General features: G+C 52.0%; 2 protein-coding genes and 1 pseudogene across 2 annotated transcripts in view; 1 reads left to right on the top strand and 2 right to left on the bottom strand.

The window, feature by feature from the left end:
• The window catches only part of LOC105488065 (zinc finger protein 135), a 39562-nt gene extending 33083 nt beyond the window's left edge, over nt 1-6479 (bottom strand). The window contains exons 1-3 of the mRNA XM_071086219.1: nt 6317-6479; nt 4331-4569; nt 2231-2703 (exon numbers count right to left, since the gene is read on the bottom strand). Coding sequence (XP_070942320.1) covers nt 2231-2600 — 370 coding nt within the window. The 5' untranslated portion in view covers nt 2601-2703; nt 4331-4569; nt 6317-6479. The remainder of the gene's footprint in view (nt 1-2230; nt 2704-4330; nt 4570-6316) is intronic.
• A 5408-nt stretch (nt 6480-11887) lies between these two features.
• On the bottom strand, nt 11888-19397 carry LOC105488068 (uncharacterized; annotated as a pseudogene).
• LOC105488067 (zinc finger protein 606) overlaps nt 18980-21683 on the top strand; it is a 26033-nt gene continuing 23329 nt past the window's right edge. Inside the window, exons 1-3 of the mRNA XM_011751773.3 lie at nt 18980-19108; nt 20449-20517; nt 21062-21118. Of these exons, the coding sequence (XP_011750075.2) occupies nt 20487-20517; nt 21062-21118 (88 nt within the window). The 5' untranslated portion in view covers nt 18980-19108; nt 20449-20486. The remainder of the gene's footprint in view (nt 19109-20448; nt 20518-21061; nt 21119-21683) is intronic.

The raw sequence follows: 21683 nt of genomic DNA, 5'->3' as shown, positions 1-21683 counted from the left end.
ACCCCCGGGGCTGCTGTGCACAGACAGGACAACTGCTGAAGCAGGGTTCAGGACACCATTTACAGAAGGGTCAAGATGTGGGAACCAGGCCAGGTGAGGTGGCTCACACCTGTAATCCCAGCACTTTGGGAGGCTGAGGCAGGAGGATTGCTTGAGACCAAGAGTTTGAGAGCAGCCTGGGCAACACAGCGAGACCCCTCCCTCTATTTTTTTAATTAAAAAAAAGAAAAATTCAAGACCATGGCCACCTCTGGGGTGTCAGGCAGAGTGAGGGACAACAGGACTAGGAGACGTGCACGGGGTTTCAGCCGACTCCACTGGTTGATTCTTTTTTTTTTGAGACAGAGTCTCGCTCTGTCGCCCAGGCTGCAGTGCAGTGGCATGATCTTGGCTCACTGCAATCTCCGCCTCCTGGGTTTAAGCGATTCTCCTTCCTCAGCTTCCTGAGTAGCTGGGATATAATGTAGGTATGTGCCACCACGCTCGGCTAATTTTTGTATTTTTAGTAGAGACGGAGTTTCACCATGTCAGCCAGGCTAGTCTCAAACTCCTGCTTTGTGATCCACCCGCCTTGGCCTCCCAAAGTGCTGAGATTACAGAGGTGAGCCACCGCGCCTGGCCATGGGTATTTCTTTTTTTTTCTTTTTTTTTTTTTTTGAGACGGAGTCTCGCTCTGTCGCCCAGGCTGGAGTGCAGTGGCGCGATCTCGGCTCACTGCAAGCTCCGCCTCCTGGGTTTACGCCATTCTCCTGCCTCAGCCTCCTGAGTAGCTGGGACTACAGGCGCCCGCCACCGCGCCCGGCTAATTTTTTGTATTTTTAGTAGAGACGGGGTTTCACCGTGGTCTCGATCTCCTGACCTTGTGATCCGCCCGCCTCGGCCACCCAAAGTGCTGGGACTACAGGCATGAGCCACCGCGCCCGGCGGGTATTTCTTTTAAAACAACTGCAAGTCAGCCTTTCTGGAGGTTGGGCTTTGATAGGGCTGGGTGGTATGTGCAGGGCTGTTCATTATACTTGCTCTACTGTTTCGTAGGCTCAAAATATGGACTGTAAAAAGCAGACCACTGCTATGGAAGACAAATAGAGCCCTTTGCTCAAAAACGATGAAGAATTTCGAGAGTGACCATGGAACATTAAACCTAGCAAGGGTGGCTCTGGGCTGGGATGGCTGTGAGGTCCACAAAGCATCAGAAGCCAGTGGTCTTGGGCCCTCTGCCCCAGGAGCAGAAAGTTCAAAGGGCCAATTCATCTGGCTTCTGCCTTGCAGTTTACAGGGCTACCCTTGTGCCTCTGGAAAGCTCACGGGCTGCCCCGAGGCAGTAAGGGGTCCCTGGAACCTGTGTTCTGCAAACTGATAATCACTGTTAGCCTGTAGGAAAGCTGTAGTCCGAGGGTGCAAAGGGAGGGCCTGTTCCTCTCCCTTGCTCCAGCCCTCTTTTCTCTGAGCTCTGATCCGACCCTTGTCACTCCCAGCCTTTGCTCCTGCAGTGTGGCTGCCTGGCATACCCTCCTTGCTGGGGCCCTGCTGAGGAAGCCCTCCTGAGGCCACAGTGCTATGACTGCTCTCACCATTCGTGGCTGCCTCTTTTGGCCTCCCAGTGTCCAATCCCTGCACTTCTGTCACTAGGAAAGAAAGAGCCTCAGTCATGGGACTGGGCCCTGGGTGGATGGAATCTCCACGTGGGGTCACAGGGGCAAAGATGCGGGAGGACAAAGCCCTCTCAGGGGAGAGGGGAGCTAAGAGAGGAGACAGGGAGGAAGCCCAGTTCCAACCCCACATTTCCCAGCTCCCAGAGTCGGGATGCAGACCTAAGCGTCTCTCCCCACCATCAGCCAGCGATGGGGCCTGCGCCCTGTGAAGGCTTAAGGATCTCTAGGATTCCTAAGTGTTGCAGGAGGCGCTGCATGTGGCTGGGAGGAAGTGGCCGGGCAGCGTCCTTCCCAGAGAGCAGCCGGTGAGGAGCAGCGGACACAAAGCCACAGGACAGATGGACGCATGGGAAATGGAGGCATCTTTAATCACTGAGTGAGAAACCCGAGGCAGATGAGGCGTGCAGCACATTTATATGTAAAAATAATTAAAAACACAGCCGCAGGGCAGGAGAGGTTTGCTGGTCGGGAGGGACCGGGCAGGGGTGGGAGCGATGCGGGCGGGCAGGAGGGCAGTTCGGTCCTCGGAGACGTCAGGCCCCCTGCCCGTCCCAGGGCTCGGAGCCTGCGCCTCTCACCTTCCTGCTGGCACATCTGTGTCAGGTCCTCCACCAGGCTGGCGGCCTCCCTGCAGCTTCGGGGGCCCTGTGACTGCACCCAGGTCCGCATCTTGCTAGGCAGCGCGCCCAGGAACTGCTCCAGCACCAGCAGCTCCAGCATCTGCTCCTTGGAGCGCGCCTCGGGCCTCAGCCACTGGCGGCACAGCGTCCAGAGCTGACCCAGCGCGAGGTGAGGCCCGCCCGCCACGTGGTACTGGAACTGCCGGAAGCGCAGACGCTGGGCTTCGGTGTCTCTGGGGCTTGCTGGCCCAGGGTCCGCGTCCTGCTCACTCAGGGTTGGGGTCTGGGGGCGTCTGGGGGAGGCAGGGGCTTTGGGCCGTGGGAGCATTTCTCTGGCCACAGGGCCTGTCTGAGGGGTGTGTGTGGACTGGATCCCGAGTGGCTCCGGACACAGCCAGTGTGGCAGGCGGGCAGAGTCAGCAATCAGGGGCCTGCAGAGAGGGGCAGGGACAGAAGGGCCACATCAGATGGTGGCCCTCCATACTCAGGATGCCCCTCGGCTCCCTGCTTCCTTGTCCTGATCTCCAGCACCCCAAGGAACTAACCTGACCTCTTCCCACCTCCTGACCTAATCTTCCACATGCCTCTCACGGGCTACTCTGCACTGAGTTCAAGCCACTGGCTGCCCCAGGACCTTTGCACCTGCCATCCCACCCCAGCTCCTCCCCCTTCCCCCCAGCTCCTCCCCTCGCAGATGTCCCAGCCATCATCCTCATGGCGCCCTCTTCACAACCCCCATGACTTTCTGAACATATCTTTTCCCCTTACTTAGTTTAGCGTCTATCTCCCTCTCATTTAGTCACTCAACACACATCAACTGAGCTGCGGGAACAAGAATGCCTGCCCTGTGGTGTGGCCAGCACTGCCCAGCGTAGTTCCTACAGGGATGTAAACATTCTCTACCCATGCAGCCACCTACAGGTGGCTGGGAGCACCTGAAACAGGAACTGAATTTTAAATTTAAATTCCATTTAAATGGAAGCAGCCGGGTGGGCTACATAATAATGGATGACAGCACCAGCAGCAGCAGCTCTGCCCATGGTGTTATCTTTGCTGTCTTCCTGCCTTTCCTACCTAGTCCAAGTTGGGAGAGGAGACCAGGAAGAGGGCAGGGGAGACTGGAGACTCTGAAAAGAGAGGGAAAGTGGGAAGGGCAATTAAAAAATAACCTTTTGTGGGCCGGGCGCGGTGGCTCAAGCCTGTAATCCCAGCACTTTGGGAGGCCGAGGCGGGCGGATCACAAGGTCAGGAGATCGAGACCACAGTGAAACCACATCTCTACTAAAAATACAAAAAATCAGCCGGGCGCGGTGGCGGGCGCCTGTAGTCCCAGCTACTCAGGAGGCTGAGGCAGGAGAATGGCGGGAACCCGGGAGGCGGAGCTTGCAGTGAGCCGAGATCGCGCCACTGCACTCCAGCCTGGGCAACAGCATGAGACTCCGTCTCAAAAAAAAAAAAAAAAAAAAAACCTTTTGTGGCCGGGTGCGGTGGCTCACACCTGTAATTCCAGCACTTTCGGAGGCCGGGGTGGGTGGATCACCTGAGGTCAGCAGTTTGAGACCAGCCTGACCAACATGGCGAAACCGCGTGTACTAAAAATACAAAAATTAGCCAGTGTGGTGGTGCACACCTCTAATCCCAGCTACCGGGGAGGCTGAGGCAGGAGAATCGCTTGAACCCAGGAGGCGGAGACTGCAGTGAGCTGAGACTGTGCCACTGCACTCCAGCCTAAGTGACAGAGTAAGACTCTGTCTCAAAAAAAAAAAAGAAGTTACCTTTTGTACATTTTCCAAGCCCATTATGGTAAACATATAACTGAAGAAAACATTAAAAGTTGTGAAAATAAAAATAAGCAGGGAGGTTTTGGTTGTTTGTCTTTAACTATTGTACTCTGGACTGATCTGCTGGTGAGAATATAAATTGTCACGACCTTTCTGGAAAGCACTGTGGCCACTTATGTATCAAGAACACTTGGTAGATTGCGTGCAAGATGTGAGATTCAGGCACCAAGATTCACTACAAAAGTGCCCAACTGTTGAATGTGGTGGGATCAACTACCTTCCCCATCATGTGACGGGAGTATTCAACTGTGTCCAGTACACAACACCATGACATGACCATGGGGAGTAGACACATGATGTACAGATGACATGAGGCATAGGGAACGTGGGATGCAGGATGATGCATGAGTGTCATAGAAAGGGAGTGCTGGGAAGAGGCCCACGGGAGCGCAGCCAAGTGCTTTGTGCTCTTCATACTTCTCTGAATCTCCAAATGGTGTCAGGATCCCATGTGACCTTCATCAACATGGAAAAACAAAAACAAAACAAGAAATCTTTAGGAAGGATTTTTAACCGTATGGAAATGCTTATGACAAATGAAAAGGAGGAGTTCCATGGGATTTTTCCCTCTTCATCTTCTGCTGCATTTTTCATACACTCTGCAGTTCTTGTGCATCTGGTTTTACAATCCAGGAGAAAGGAGAGGTGCAGGGTGGCAGAAAAGGCAACTCATGGGGACTGTGCCCGGCCAGCCATCTTCGAGTCAGCGTACCCAGCCACCCATACCCTGATTGGGAAACTACCAGCTTGGTCTTCCCTGCCAAGGCCACAGGCAAAAATGCTCTCTTATGTTGTATTTACGCTCTTATATATATAGTTTTGAGTAAGAAAAAAGGGCCCATTTGGAAGCTCCACAGGTTCAAGAAGTCCCTTTGCCCTGGGGCCTCAGACCTTACATTCTCTCAGGTGCTCATGGCAGCTCACACTGGAGACTGCAGGGAGGGGGGCTGTAGCCCCTCAGCATCCTCCAAGGTCTTGGGCTGGGGTCTGTGGGAGGAGAGGCTAAGTTTATCCCGGATGAGGGTAAAGAGGAGGTCTTAGCAGAAGGCACCAGAGGTCCATGGGTGTGTCTGGGGTCTATATGGGGGCTGACGGAAAACCTGGGCCAATGTGGGGGTGCCTGAGCTGATGAGAGTCCAGGACTGATGGGGGGGCCACTTCTGGAAGATGAAGAGGGCCTGGGATGATGTGGAGGGGACTGAGGTCTACATGGCTGGTGAGGAGGATCTGGGCCCCCCATGGGCAATGCTGTGGTGGCCCTGGGGTCCTAGAGGTGTACTTTGGTGGGAGTCTGGGATTAATGCTGGGGATGTGTGTGTGTGAGAGAGTGTCACTTGGAGGGTTCAGTGCCTGTGGAAGGGCCAGGTTCACTTGACATGAGCACTGAGATCTGCAGCCCAAGCCCCAAATTCTATTGTGGGGATGGGCGGGAGGGCTTTGCCGCTGATGGCGGATGCTTAGTGACATAGTAGACGTGTTCGCTGCGACAGTCAGTGAATGGCTCTGGCTCTGAGAAGGGCTTAGAGTAGGGAGGGCGTTGGGAGCTTAGGATGCCACCCGGGGGAGCTCCATAATAAATGGGCTGGGGAAGTGTGCACTGGGAACACGGGGGAGGGGCAGCGACGACGGCTGGTCGGGTGGGGGATGGGTCGTGGCGGCTCCTCAGGAGGGAGATGGGCCGGGGCGGGGGAGCTTGTAGGGAGGGAGACGGGTCGGGAGCTGCTGTTCCAGTGGGGGATGGGCCCGGGGGGCTGGTAGGGAGGGAGATGGGTCCGGGGGCAGCTGTTCAGGAGGGAGATAGGTCACGGGATGCCGATCATGTGTGGAAGGGAGAACTTGGACGCGGCCGAGCGGTGTCTGGGCGGACAAAGGGGGTACGTAGAGGGGCTTCGGCCTCAAACTGACAGGCGGATGCCAACGGGGGTTGGGATCCCTGAGGAAGGGGCGGCCCTAGCCCCCAAGTCCCCCGCGCCGCGTGGCCTCTAGCCTTCCCCTCCCCTCCCCTACGGAGACCTCAGGACTCCGGACGGGCTCTGGAACCCCGGCCCGGTCCGCCCCCGCCCGGGCCCGCCTCCCCCGACGCGCGCCCCTGGCCCGCAATCCCGAGCCAGCTCCCGCCGACACGGCGCCGCGCCCCTCCCGGGTGGGCGTCCCGATGGACGCTCTGGCGGGCGGAGGGACGGATGGGCCGCGGCGGACTCACCGCGCGCGGGCTTCGCTCGGGCCTGGGCCGCTCAGTCATGGCGACCCCTGGGCTGGCGAGCGGGCCCCACGCCTCGGGCGGACCCCATCCCGGCACCCCGCGCGCCGCGGGCGGCCGCCATTGGTCCGCTGGAGCGCGCCGAGCGTCGGCGACATGTCACGCACCGCGGGACTCCCGGGCAGGGGCGGGGCTGTGACGCATGAGGCGGCCGGGGCCAGTCAGAAGCCGCCTGGAATGAGCGCCCCGCCCCCGCCGTGCCCTCCTGTAACCTCCGCCCGCGGTTACGGTCGTCTTGGCAACGGGTAGAGCAGCGTAGGGGGCACTGCTGCGGGATGTGGAGAAGGGGGAGGCTGCGGGGATGCCCATGTACGATGCGGCCGCTGGGCAAAACGAGGACGTTCCAGACACACAACCGTTTTTTACAGTGTCCAAGGGTAGTATGTGAAAACATTGTTTTTAATATAAATATGTTTGGTACGATTATGTCCCAGACTAGGATCGCCAGACTTAGTAAATAAAAATACAGGACGTCGGCGGGGCGCGGTGGCTCACGCCTGTAATCCCAGCACTTTGGAAGGCGGAGGCAGGCGGATCACGAGGTCAGGAATTCGAGACCAGCCTGACCAATATGGTGAAACCCCGTCTCTATTAAAAATACAAAAATTAGCTGGGCATGGTGGCGCATGCCTATAATCCCAGCTACTCAGGAGGCTGAGGCAGGAGAATCACTTGAACCGGGGAGAAGGAGGTTGCAGTGAGCCGAGATCACTCCATTGCACTCCAGTTTTCCAGCCTGGGTGACAGAGCGAGACTCCGTCTCAAATAAAAAAAGAAAAGAAAAAGAAAGCTCAGTTATATGTAAACTGAAGAAAAACAAGTAGGCCGGGTGCGGTGGCTCACGCCTGTAATCCCAGACTTGGGAGGCCGAGGCAGGCGAATCACCTGAGGCCGGGTGTTTGAGACCGGCCTGGCCAACATGGTGAAACCCCGTCTCGATTAAAAATACAAAAATTAGCCAGGAATGGTGGCGCGTGCCTGCAATCCCAGCTGCTTGGGAGGCTGAGGTTGGAGAATCGCTTGAACCGGGGAAACAGAGGTTGCAGTGAGCCAAGACCTGCCAACACACTCCAGCCTGCCCTGGGCAACAGAGTGAGACTCTGTCTCAAAAAAAAAAAAAAAAGAAAAGAAAGAAAAGAAAAGAGAAAAGGAATTAGTATCAATGTGTCCTATATTTCATATACTTTAATGAAACGTTACATAAGTACATTTCATATACATAAGTTTTAATATTGTCTACAATGTAACCATGTGCCAGAATAGTAGGATTCCACATATATTCCGTTTGTATCTGAAAATCAGGTGGGGGTGAGATCATGATGCAAGGAGGGGTCCTCAACTCTGGGACTGAGCTCAGGGTAGGTGAACCTGCCCATTGCTGAAGAAGCAGGAGAGTGTGAGCTAAGGAAGGAGAGGAGGACCCACCTCCAGGGGCCTGGGCCTGACCACCATGCATCTGCTGAACAGCTGTTTATTGAGGGCCTATACGTACCAGGCACTGTTCTGGACACTGGGGTGGGAGCATGTCAGTGAGAGGGACTGATAGGGCTTTAGTCCCTTGGAAGCCCATGTTCATGGGGCAAACACCAGTAAACAAAGCAGATGCTTCATGGAAATATAAATACCTAGAAGAAAATAAAACAGGGCCTGGAGATTAAGAGTCCCAGGAGTGGCCGGGCGCGGTGGCTCAGGCCTGCAATCCCAGCACTTTGGGAGGTGGAGGTGGGTGGATGATGAGGTCAGGAGATGGAGACCATCCTGGCTAACACATTGAAACCCCGTCCCTACTAAAAATACACACAAAAAAAATTAGCCGGATGTGGTGGCAGGCACCTGTAGTCCCAACTACTTGGGAGGCTGAGGCAGAAGAATGTCCTGAACCCGGGAGGTGGAGCTTGCAGTGAGCCGAGATCGCGCCCCTGCACTCCAGCCTGAGTGACAGAGTGAGACTCCATCTCAAAAAAAAAAAAAAAAAAAGAACTTTCATTTCCTATATGATCCAGTCATTCAACTCCTAGGCATTTATCCAACAAAGAAATGTGTGTCCTTAGGAAGACTTGTACACGAATGTTCACATAAGTTTATTTTTAACAGCCCCAAATAGAAACAGCTCACATATCCAGCGTGATAAACAATTGTGGTGCATCCATGAGATGGAACACCACTCAGCAATAGAAGGAATGAGCTACTTACATAACGCAACAAAATGGATAATCTCAAAATAATTATGCTGAGTAAAATAAGCCAGATCACAAAAGAGTACACTCAATTGTGTCACTGCATTTATATACAACTGTTAGAAAATCCAAACTAATCTGTATATATAACAGAAAGATTGGCGGTGGTTTGAAAGCAGGGCAGAGGGGCGTGGAATGCCGAACCGAGGGGCTTCAAGAGTCCTGGGAAACCAGAGCTAGTGATGGTTTTGTGGGTTTAGAGATTTGTCAAAACGCATGCAGGCGACCGCAGTGGGAGGAAGGGAGGGCGGGTGGGTGCACAGCTGGAGGCCCCCGGGGCTGGAGGAGGCGCTTGCTGCCTGGCAGGGTTCCCCTGTCATCTGCTGGGCACCGAGCCCAAGCGGCGCGTTACCCAGGTAACCCGCGTGGACGCTGAGGCTCGCGGCTGTCGCTGTGACCGGCTTCTGGTTTTCTGGTAGTCTGGTCTTTCTGGGCGGGGCCGAACGAGGTGAGGCAGCCCAGGCCACGGAGTGTGCCACCGTCGTCTGGTATTTTGATGCCAAGGAACGAGAGGCAGCCAGACGAGCATCAGCGTCAGGGCGGAAAGGAGCCTGTGCCCTGGAGCCAGGATGCAGCGCCTGGGGAGAGTCATTGCCTCCTGCCGGCATCCCAAGCCCGCCCGCTTCTCCGGCCTAGAATGCGGAGTGAGTCTCCCACCCCTTTGGCCACGGCACTTTTGCACTGGGCCGCCGCTGCTTGGGCTGGGTGAAAGGTGCCAAGAGGAGCATGGGTGTGGAAGTCCTGTCAGCTAGAAATAAGTTTACCTCAGGGCTCCAAGACAAAAAACTTACAACGTTACTCACTTCAAACATGTGCATTTTATCTGCAGTGTGCAATTACACCACAATTAAGTTGGTTTAAAAAAAAACCAAAAACTTAGAATAGGTAGGATACTATTTTTAGGACCTAGATGTAGTTGGGATCTTGAAAGTAATACATAAAACACAAGTTATGAAAGAAAAAGTATTTCTAAAGAATCTTTTTCTTCAAAAGACACCATGGATGAGGTAAAAGGCAAGTCCAGGCTGGGCATGGCGGCTCACACCTGTAATCCCAGCACTTTCGGACACCAAGGCGGGCAGATCACTTGAGGTCAGGAGTTTAAGACCAGCGTGGCCAACATGGCCAAACCCCATCTCTACTAAAAATAGAAAAATTAGCCGGGCATGGTAGCGCACGCCTATAATCCCAGTTACTCAGGAGGCTGAGGCAGAATCGCTTGAACCTGGGAGGCGGAGGTTGCAGTGAGCCAAGATGGTACCATTGCACTCCAGTCTCCCATAATAGGTGCATCCAAGAAGACGGTGTGGCCCTGCCTCTGCCTATTCACAGAAGAGAATAGGGTGCTACCCAGAACACTGGGTAACTGGAGTGGGAGGGAGCTTGGGCCAGAGGGGAGCAGTATCTCCACACACTTGCAACTCATTTCCTACCCATCAAGGCCTTTGGTGAATAGCTCTGTATTGAGAGGCCTCCTTTATGTCCTGACTCGTTCTGGACATTATGGGATATATTGCCCCTTATGATGCAAAACCTTGAACCTACAGTCTGTTGGCTCTACCTTTAAAGTATCAGCATGTTCACCATCCAGCCACTGATCACCAATCTCATTCAAGTGGCTATCATCTCCCACCTAACTACTACATTGGTTTCACACATCACTCCACTGCTTCCCTTGGTTAGTTTACTCTCCACAGAGGCTAGAGCCCATCAATGGTCTACTCAGAATCCTGCCAGAGCCCCCATGATGCCTTCAGCTTTCTCTACCATCTGACCCCCTTATTGCCTCTCTGTGTTGTTCCTGCAGCTGACTAGGCCGGCCTTACACCAGGGGTTTTGTTCTAGCTCTTCCCTCCGATATCTGCATCCCTTTTTTTTTTCTTTTTTTGAAACGAAGTCTTGCTCTGTCACCCAGGCTGGAGTGCAGTGGCACCATCTTGGCTCACTGCAAGCTCTGCCTCCCAAGTTCATGCCATTCTCCTGCCTCAGCCTCCCGAGTAGCTGGGACTACAGGTGCCCACCACCACACCTGGCTAATTTTTTTTTTTTTTTGTATTTTTTTTACTAGAGACAGGGTTTCACCATGTTAGCCAGGATGGTCTTGATTTCCTGACCTCGTGATCCGCCCGCCTCAGCCTCCCAAAGTGCTGGGATTACAGGTGTAAGCCACTGTGCCCGGCCGTCTGCATTCATTTCCTTCCAGTCCTTGCTCAGATGTCACCTCAATGAGGTGACTCTGACTCATCCTCAGCACCTAATTTAATATGGCAACTTGCCCTTCCCATCTGGGCACTACATCACCTACACTGTTCTTTTTCTTTGTTCCAAAGTTGTTGCCTTCTAACTACTCTTTTTTTTTTTTTTTTTGAGACGGAGTCTCGCTCTGCCGCCCAGGCTGGAGTGCAGTGGCCGGATCTCAGCTCACTGCAAGCTCTGCCTCCCGGGTTTACGCCATTCTCCTGCCTCAGCCTCCCGAGTAGCTGGGACTACAGGCGCCCGCCACCTCGCCCGGCTAGTTTTTTGTATTTTTTAGTAGAGACGGGGTTTCACCATGTTAGCCAGGATGGTCTCGATCTCCCGACCTCGTGATCCGCCCGTCTCGGCCTCCCAAAGTGCTGGGATTACAGGCTTGAGCCACCACGCCCGGCCTCTAACTACTCTTTAACTTACTTATGTTTATTGTTTATCTCGTGCTTCTGTAAGTGCAGTGTTTGTTTTTTTCACTTTAGGGCCTGGCGCAGAGCAGGTGCTTCATAAATGTTTGCTGATGATTGAGTGATGTATGATCCTTCTCTTGGGAAAGTCATTTCCTCAGTTGGTTTCCAGAGGATGAAGCACTTCTTGAGAGGCCTTCATCTTGCTGCTGTCTCCAGGGAAGGGGCAATTCAAAGGCAAAAACCCTCTCTCACTGGTCTCACTTGTCCCCCACCAGGGACCAACAGCTTCACAGCCTCTCACTTCTGGGCTGAGAAGTGGAAGCCTGAGACAGCAACTTCCTCTCTGTTCCTTAGTGCTTCCAAGTTCCCCAGGACCCAGTGACACCCCTGTGAGACAGTGGAGCTGGGCTTTTCTTCCAACCTTCCTTTTCCTATTGCTTCTCTCCTCTTCTATCCCTCCTACCTTTTAATTCATCTAACCATTATCACGCAGGAGATACTTACAGAAGCTGGGGCTACAAATGTGGAAGCAAAAGACACCCCCTTTTTTTCTTTCACATTTTAATCGAAATACAGTATAATTACATTACAGTACACTACTAAGTATACAGCTTGATGAATTCTTTTTTTTTTTTTTTTTTTTTTTTGAGACTGAGTCTGGCTCTGTCGCCCAGGCTGGAGTGCAGTGGCCGGATCTCAGCTCACTGCAAGCTCCGCCTCCCGCGTTCACGCCATTCTCCTGCCTCAGCCTCCCGAGTAGCTGGGACTACAGGCGCCCGCCACTTCGCCCGGCTAGTTTTTTGTATTTTTTAGTAGAGATGGGGTTTCACCGTGTTAGCCAGGATGGTCTCGATCTCCTGACCTTGTGATCCGCCCGTCTCGGCCTCCCAAAGTGCTGGGATTACAGGCTTGAGCCACCGCGCCCGGCCGATGAATTCTTAACACGCATATACCTGTGTAACCACCACCCAGATCAAGATATAGAACATTTCCAGGCCCCAGAAGACCCCCTTGTACCTCTTTAGTCAATACCGCCACCCCCAGGGGTAAGTACTGCTTTCACCATGGATTACCTGCCTGTTCTTGAACTTCATATAAATGGAATCATACAGTATCACTATACCTGTGATAATGCAATATTGTTGTGTGGATATGTGGCTAATTATTATTATTATTTGAGACGGAGTTTCGCTCCTTTTGCCCAGGCTGGAGTGCAATGGTGCGAGTTCGGCTCATCGCAATCTCTGCCTCCCAGGTTCAAGCGATTCTCCTGCCTCAGCCTCCCGAGTAGCTGGGATTACAGGCATGCACCACCACCCTGGCTAATTTTGTATTTTTAGTAGAGATGGGGTTTCCTCATGTTGGTCAGGCTGGTCTTGAACTCCCGACCTCAGGTGATCTGCCTGTCTCAGCCTCCCAAAGTGCTGGGATTACAGGCGTGAGCCACTGCACCCAGCGTGGCTAATTATTTTTATTGCTAAGTAGTAATCCATTAAACTGACGTATCAAAATTTCTTTATCCATTCTCTTGGTAACAAGACATTTGGATTATCTCCTGGTTTGGACTGTCATAAATAATGCCACTGTGAGCACTCTTGTACATATCTTTTTAGCAGACAGATATTTTCCTTTCTTTTGAACAAACAAGAGTAGAATCTCTAGATCATAGTACGGGTTTATGTATAATTTTATAAGAAATTGTCAAACTTTTTCCCAAAGTGACTGTACCACATTATACTCCCATCAGCAGGGTATGAGAATTCCAGTTGGCACCATGTCGTCCCATTTGATGCTGTCAGTATTTTTATTTTTGGTCATTCTAGTGGATGTATAGTGGCAACATCCTTTATTTTAGGATAAGAATCAGCAATAATAAAAAAAGAATCTATGTAGCGATTACCTTGCCCTTTGTTTATACAGAACAGTTCCAGCTCCTTTACTGGACTAAGATCTAAAACCCCAACTCTGATTACATTTACCTCACCCCTTCCTATCTCAGGAGTTGTCTTAGTCCATTTGTGCTGCTATAACAGAATACCTGAGACTGCGTAATTTACAAAGAAATGTACTGACTTCCGGTCTGGAGGCTGGGAAGTCCAACATCAAGGTGCTGACATATTTGGCGATGATGATTTCAAGATGGTGCCTTGGACACTGCATCCTCACAGGACAGAAGGTAAAGGACAGGGACTGCATTCTCACATGACAGAAGTTAAAGGGCAGGGTGGTGGAGGGGTAGGGGTGGGGGGAGAGAAAGAAAGAGAAAGAGAGAGAGAAAGAGAAAGAGAGAAAGAGCATGCAAGTACATGCAGAATCTCTTCATGAGCCTTTTACAATGGCATTGTTGATGAAGAGTCAAACTCTGTAAAATATTTGAAGAGATTTACTCTGAGCCAAATATGGTGACCAATGGCCCCTGACACAGCTCTCAGGAGATCCTGAGGACATGCCCAGGGTGGTTAGGGTACAGCTTGGTTTTATACATTTTAGGGAGACATGAGACATCAATCAATACATATAAGATGTACAATGGTACAGAGAGTTTCCAGGTTATAGGCAGATTTAAGATTTCTGATTGGCAATTGATTTAAAGAGTTATTGTCAATAGAAAGGAATGTCTGGGGTTGTGGAGCTCAAGGTTTTATCATGCAGATGAAACTTCCAGAGATAACAGACTGTAAATGTTTCTTATCAGACTTAAAGTCTGTTCCATCACTAATTCCAGAAGGGAGGAGGGTATAATGAAGCAAGTCCAGCTTCTGCTTCCCATCATGGCCCAAACTCATTTTTCAGGTTACCTTTGGAATGCCCTTGGCCGAGGTCTATTCATATAGTTGGGGGGGGCTTATAATTTTATTTTTTGGTTTACAACATTAATCCATTCATGACAGCAGAGCTTCATGACCGACATAAATCCCATTAGACCCTGCCTCCCAACACGACTGCACTGGGGATTAAGTTTCAACATGAATTTTGGAGGGGATAAAAACATTCAAAACATAGCAGGGGTGTTTTTCTTCATCAGTTTCCTGACACCTTTAGGTCAAAGGTATCTCTCTCATTTGAGTGCTCTCTCAAAAGTGAACAGAGCTACCTTATCTCTCTTTAGAATATGAATTCTAGTCTTATATGAACATTGAGGTTTGTGTAGCAGGTATTAGGTGATTGCCTATCATAAAACTTAGCTTCTATACGAGATAATCAGTTATGACTTTACATATTGATATGAAGAAAATAAAAAGAGGGTAATGTGACTGAGAATTAGGGAGGATGAGTCACAGCTGGCTGTTATCAGGATGTGACATCTGCGCTGAAATCTGAATGAAGAAAAGAAAACCCTGTGGCTGTACAAGGAAGAAGATTCCAGAAGAGGAAACAATACGTATAAAGGCCCTGAAGCAGGAATGGGCTTACCCTGTTTGAGGAATGGCTGGAGTCCGCAGGAGTGACAGGAGATGAGCTTGAGGGACTGAGGTGGGGTGTGGGATAGGACAGAGGCCAGTCCTGCTGAGTTTTCTAAGCTGCGAGTTGGAGTTTGGATTTTACTCTAACTACTTGGGAAGTCAGTGCAGAATGTGAGGCAAGGACCTGATGTGACATCCTAAAAGTGCACTTGGCTGCCTGCTGGAGGATGAGCTGTAGGGGGCTGGAGTGGAAGCGGAGAGATACTCCTCTTACTTCTGTCACTCTTCCTTCTCCAGCATCTCTTTCTCTGCTTGAGCCTGAGATGGAAATTGTGGCTATATCATCCATAGATTGCTTTCCTCTCAGTGCCCACTCTGCCTAGGTTCACCTTCCTGCCAGCTGGGGCCTGTCCCAATACCTTGCCCCTTCCATCTTACCTCTCTCTTAGTCCTCTCCCTTGAATTCAGCCTGTTCTACTTGAACTTTTCCTCTTCCTCTGAAAGGGCTACTCCCCTTTGCCCACCCACAGTGAGTGCCAACACCACCCAACAACAAAAGCTCAACCCACAGGCCTGCTTTTTAAAATGATCCTCCATTACCAGTGGAAATATCTTCAAGATCTCTCTTGACCACTGCTCACTCAAGTTCAGCTTCCTAAATGGCCATGTTGCCTTTGCTATCACCACCTACAGTCCCTCAGTCCCTTCTTTTTGAGACAGAGGATCGCTCTGTTGCCCAGGCTGGCGTGCTGGAGTGCAATGGCTTGATCTTGGCTCACTGCCACCTCCACCTCCTGGGTTCAAGCGATTCTCCCAACTCAGCCTCCCGAGTAGCTGGGATTACAGGCATCCACCATCATGGTTGGCTAATTTTTGTATTTTTGTAGAGATGAGGTTTCACCATGTTGGCCAGGCTGGTCTTGAACTCCTGACCTCAGGTGATCTGCCGGCCTTGGCCTTCCAAAGTGCTGGGATTACAGGCATGAGCCACTGCGCCTGGCCCAGTCCCTTCTTTATATTAGCTGCCTGATTTGTTAAAATTCACATGTAACCTCACTACTTCCTTGCCTAAAATCTTTCAATGGGTCTCTGTAACTTCATTATAAAAGCTGTATCTCTTGTCACTCCTATTTCTCCTCCCACTTTTGTTGCTCTCTGACACTCTCCATTCCAGCAACTTTAAGCCAGTTACTTATCTCCTAACATGCTCCTAAGCCTTTGCACACACTCTTTCCTTTGTCTAGACAACCTCTTCCATTTGTTCCATATCGAGTGTAAATGTCCTGCATCAGTCAACACCTGATCTGGGGCCACCTCTCCCCTTTCTAATAGAGCTGATCCTTTGCTTCTCTGAAACCCATGCACACACACAAACACACACCCCACTCCTGAGCCACTTTTACCACATTTCTTCCCTGTCATCCTCTGAAGGTGTGGATCCTCACAGGCCACAAACAAGTCTCGTCTTGAACACCTCCACACCTATCACAGGGTAGGTGCTCAATGAACATGCAAGGAAAAAACAAATGCTGGGTGTGGTGGCTCACTCCTGTAACTTCAGCACTTTGGGAGGCTGAGGTGGGAAGATCACTTGAGCCTAGGAGTTTGAGAGCAGCCTGGGCAATGTGGCAAAACCCTGTCTCTACAAAAAATACAAAAGTTAGCTGGGCGTGGTGGCAGGCATCTATAGTCCCTGCTACTCTGGGGGCTGAGGTGGGAGGGTCATTTCAGCCTGGGAGGTCATGGCTGTAGTGAGCCAAGATGGCCCCACTGCACTCTAGCTTGAACAACATCCTGTCTCAATAAATAGGCTGGGTACAGTGGCTCACACCAGTAATCCCAGCACTTTGAGTGACCGAGGCGGTGGAACACCTGAGGTCAGGAGTATGAGACCAGCCTGGCCAACATGGTGAAACCCCATCTCTACTAAAAATACAAAAAATTTGCTGGGCGTGGTGGCAGATGCCTGTAATCCCAGCTACTTGGGAGGCTGAGGCAGGAGAATCACTTGAACCTGGGAGGCAGAGGTTGCAGTGAGCCGAGATCACGCCATTGCACTCCAGCCTGGGCAACAAAAGCAAAACTCTGACCAAAAAAAAAACCAAACCAAAATAATAAGTAAAAATGTGCAAGCAGCAAGCAGTGGGTGCATGAAAAGTGAGTCTCTCACTGAGGTGCTGAGTGAGGGAAGACAACCAGCCCAGATCAGACCCTAGGAGCAGTGGGAATGAGGGTGGACAAAATACACGAGGAGAGTGAGGAGCACAGGGACTGGGTATGGGGAAGGGAGTGAGCAAGGAAGCTCTGGGCTAGAGTCATCCTTTTTTTTTTTTTTTTTGAGACGAAGTCTCGCTCTGTCGCCCAGGCTGGAGTGCAGTGGCCGGATCTCAGCTCACTGCAAGCTCCGCCTCCCGGGTTTATGCCATTCTCCTACCTCAGCCTCCCAAGTAGTTGGGACTACAGGCGCTCGCCACCTCGCCCGGCTAATTTTTTTTGTATTTTTTAGTAGAGACGGGGTTTCACCGTGTTAGCCAGAATGGTCTCCATCTCCTGACCTTGTGCCCGCCCGTCTCGGCCTCCCAAAGTGCTGGGATTACAGGCTTGAGCCACCGCGCCCGACCTAGAGTCATCCTTAACAGAGGTGAGGAGGCGGCTCTGTGAGGATCCCAAAGGGGCGTCAATGGGCTTTGCCAAGGGGATCCTCCAGGATCAGGCTGGGGGTCAGCACCTCAGGCTCCTTCATTTTTAGCCTCCCTGTTTGTGTTTTTTAATGGCAGCCGCCAAGGCAGTGTCCTTAACCGTGCTCCCTGCTCTATTTCCCAGCGCCTCTCCATATATATGTGTGTGTGTATGTATACATTTTTTTTTTTTTTTTTTTTTGAGATGGAATGTTGCTCTTGCTGCCCAGGCTGGAGTGCAATGGCACAATATCGGCTCACTGCAGCCTCCAACTCCCGGGTTCAAGCGATTCTCCTGCCTCAGCCTCCCGAGTAGCTGGGTATAGGTGCCCGCCACCACGCCCGGCTATTTTTTGGTATTCTTAGTAGAGACGAGGTTTCATCATGTTGGCCAGACTGGTCTCGAACTCCTGACCTCAGGCGATCCACCTGCCTGGGCCTCCCAACGTGTTGGGATTACAAGCGTGAGCCATCGCGCCCGGCCTATTTTTTTTCCTTAAGACCAGGTCTTGCTCTGTTGCCCAGGCTGAAGTGCAGTGGTGCGATCCTAGCTCACTGCAACCTTGACCTCCCGAGCTCAAGCAATCCTTCCACCGCAGCCTTCTGTAGTAGACTACAGGCGCGCGCCATCACACCGGGCTAATTTTTGTGTTTTTTTTTTGGTAGAGATGGGGTCTCACTATGTTGCCCAGGGTGGTGTCAAACTCCTGAACTCAATCGATCCTCCCGCCACAGCTTCCCAAAATGCTGAGATTACAGAAATGAGCCACCGCGCCCGAACTGCTCCATACATATTGATACAGGAAAACTCACAGGATGCGTCGCTGGTAATCCATGCTCCCATAAAGCCTGGCCTCTGGAAAGAGACCTGGGAACGAGCCCTGACGTTCTCAGCCGTGGGGCTTCACAGAGAGGGGTACCTCGAATTAGGTTCCTTATCTTAAATAAAGAGAATAAGAGCAGCCACTTTCTCACAATCTTGCGAACGCCAAATGGAAGGATCCCTCGAGAGCGCTGAGAACTCGCCGAGCTCCTCCCGGGAAACCCGGGATCACGAGGCGCCATTTTGCGGACGGGCAAACTGAGGCCCGCGGCGCCGCGACTTACCCAGGCCCTTTTGCAGTGGGAGGCGGCGGTGGAAGAGGGTGGTCTCGGGCCGGGACAACGTAGTCCACCCTGCCGCCGGCTTCGACGCAGCTGCCAGAATGGTCCCTACCCCGCCCAAGTAGGGCGGTGCGAGGCGGGGCGGCCCACGCAGCCTTCACGGCGGCGCAGCTGCCCGACGCCGGAAGTGCCCGCCTGGAACTCCAGCTCCCAGAAGTCCCTGCGGCGCGCCCCGGTCGAAGCCGGGGGAGTAGCCGCCATTGTCCGCGGCTGAGGCGAGGCCTTTGCTCCGGCTGTAGGGCTGCGGTAGCTGCGGGGCTCGGGGGTCGGGAGAGCCGGCGGGGAAAGGCGGTGCCAGGGCGGGTCCTGCGCCTGCCCTTTCCGCGCCGGCTTTGCGCCCTCGTTGCCTTTGGCTCTCCAGCCAGCAGCCTGCCTCCGGCCTCCCGCCTCCGGGCGCTCTTCCTTGTCTGGCCGGACGGGCCTGGGTGAACTCTGCACGTCGGCTCCGCGCGCCTTTGTCCCCGAGGCCGCGCCTGGAGCTCCCAAGCGCACTGCTGGGCCGGACGTCGGCGCGGGACGAAAGCAAAACGCCCCAGGCGAGGCGACCCCGAGCCTGCTGCGCCGCTTTCAAGGGGGACCGGCGGCTGCAAGCCAGGTGAGGCCGGGACGAGCTTCTGCAGCGTCGCGGCCGCGTCGGTCTTGCGGAGGAAATTTGGGTCGGTAGTTCTGGAAGCAGGTGATAAGGATGCTTCTGAGGCCATTGATGGGACGAATAACCCCGTTCATTCCCCAGCCGGCGTTTCTCTCCCTGCCAGTTCACACAAAGCACTGTGAAGGACGTCAGACCTGGGTTGGAAACAGCTCCGGGTTCCCTTAAACATGCAGTGACGGTGGCGGTCACTGTCAAGTTGCAAATAACGGTGCAAAATACGGTTTGCATTCTGCGTTTTCGCGCTGATTCCGGTGCTCCTGAGGCCCACTGTGTGTTCTAGTGCTTTATACACATACCCAGGAATCCATTCGAGAGGTTGCTGACTTGTACAAAGATCTGGAACCTGAGGAGTTAGGGGTCTGGGCGCCAGGCCCATCCCTAAGTCCTCCACACACACACAAGTTTAGGCTTAGTAAATCTTGGACGTGAATTTCTTTTGGAGGTGGGATTAAATTTGCATAACGTTCACCACTTTAACCACTTTAAAGTGTGTAATTCACTGGTTTTATTGTATATTAATAAAATTGTGCAACCGGCCGGGCGCGGTGGCTCAAGCCTGTAATCCCAGCACTTTGGGAGGCCGAGACGGGTGGATCACGAGGTCAGGAGATCGAGACCATCCTGGCTAACACGGTGAAACCCCGTCTCTACTAAAAAATACAAAAAAAAAAAACCTAGCCGGGCGAGATGGCGGGCGCCTGTAGTCCCAGCTACTCGGGAGGCTGAGGCAGGAGAATGGCGTGAACCCGGGAGGCGGAGCTTGCAGTGAGCTGAGATCCGGCCACTGCACTCCAGCCCGGGCGACACAGCGAGACTCCGTCTCAAAAAAAAAAAAAAAAAAAAAAAATTGTGCAACCATCCCCATTATCTAATTTTAGAACATTTCATCACCCCACAAAGAAACCCTTGTTCCCATTAAGCAGTCACTCCCCATTTCATTTTTCCCCCAGCTCTAGGCAACCACTAATATATGAGGATTGCAAGTTGATTTTACAATAATTGTTGTCAATCCAAAAATTCCATATGTGTTGTGACTGGCTGTCTCTTGGGAATGGCTGACAAATTTGTACCCTCTCTATCAGGATCATGCTTTTTTCCAGCTTATGCAAATTACCCTTCATTTCTCTCCAGGAATTGTTACTTTTTTGACATGTAAATTCTCTTTTCTGATGATGCTCCTTGCAAGTTTTTTTGTCGCTTCTGTGGATGGATTCCCTTCTTTGTTCCCACTTGGTTTTCTATGAGAAAGGACTAGTTTTGTCTTCTTTCACTTTTGTCACTAGGTTGAAATTTGCAGTGTTCCTGAGCAGGTGTCCTCAGGATGGCAGCCATCAACCCATGGGCCTCCTGGGGTGAGTCCAAATTGTGTTTCTTCTGGGCCTCCCCTAACATTGGCTGCTGCGGTCATGGGTCAGAGCTGGGACGGGCTGAGGACTTTTGAGGATGGAAGGGGGTCTATCTTGGTACAAAATTAGAACTGATTGGTGGTAAAGGAGGAAAATTGTTGGCATAAAAGACACTAACTTTTATGTGCTTTATAGTCATCTCCTGAGAGGTGTCATTAGTTTTAAGAGATTTTCTGGTGGTTTATGGGGTTTCCTAAACAACAGTAATACATATAAGAAAATATTGTCTCTACTGCTCCCATATATATTTTTATCTTTGTTGTTTTTACTTATATAGCATTGGTCGGTAACTTTAAAACAGTGTTAAGCAATAGCGACTCACCTGTGCATTGCCTGTGTGAATCCAGCTTATGTTGGATTTTTTTACACGCCTTTGGGCTCTGTTTATGGAATTTTGTAGCGCCCATTAGCAAGTCAGTCTCCTCTTGTATTTTGTCGCCTCGAATCACTAGGTTTGGTGTCACAGTCCTAACCTGATCCTTCTGTGCAGGTGCCCTTACGGACCAGTCTTGGGGGATGACGGCTGTTGACCCATGGGCCTCCTGGGGTGAGTCAAGAGCCCGGTCAGCTGTGGGCTGCCATATTGTGGCCTCTCGCTGTAGTGCTCTGCCACAGCTGGAGATTAGAATGGGGACCAGGTGGGCTGGGCACGGCGGCTCACGCCTGTAATCCCAGCACTTTGGGAGGCCAAGGCGGGCGGACCACAAGGTCAGGAGATCGAGACCATCCTGGCTAACACGCTGAAACCCCGTCTCTACTAAATATACAAAAAGTTAGCTGGGCAAGGTGGCGGGTGCCTGTAGTCCCAGCTACTCAGGAGGCTGAGACAGGAGAATGGCGTGAACCTGGGAGGCAGAGCTTGCAGTGAGCCAAGATCACGCCACTGCAGTCCAGCCTGGGTGACAGAGCCAGACTCCATCTTAAAAAAAAAAAAGAATGGGGAACAGGTGGGGCTTTAGGGCAGGTGGTCCAGATCTGTCTATGTGCAGAGTTGGAGCAAGGAGGGATCAGAAAACTAGTGAGCAATAAGGTGATGGTGACATCTCAAGATGCATGAGAATTCATGTGTGGCCATTTAGGATTCAGGCCCAGGAAGGTTGTGACCAGACACT

This window comes from Macaca nemestrina, chromosome 20 (genome assembly GCF_043159975.1).
Source record: "Macaca nemestrina isolate mMacNem1 chromosome 20, mMacNem.hap1, whole genome shotgun sequence".
NCBI lineage: Eukaryota > Metazoa > Chordata > Mammalia > Primates > Cercopithecidae > Macaca > Macaca nemestrina.
The sequence above is the reverse complement of the archived record's forward strand: the minus strand, read 5'-3'. Positions and strand labels throughout refer to the sequence as shown.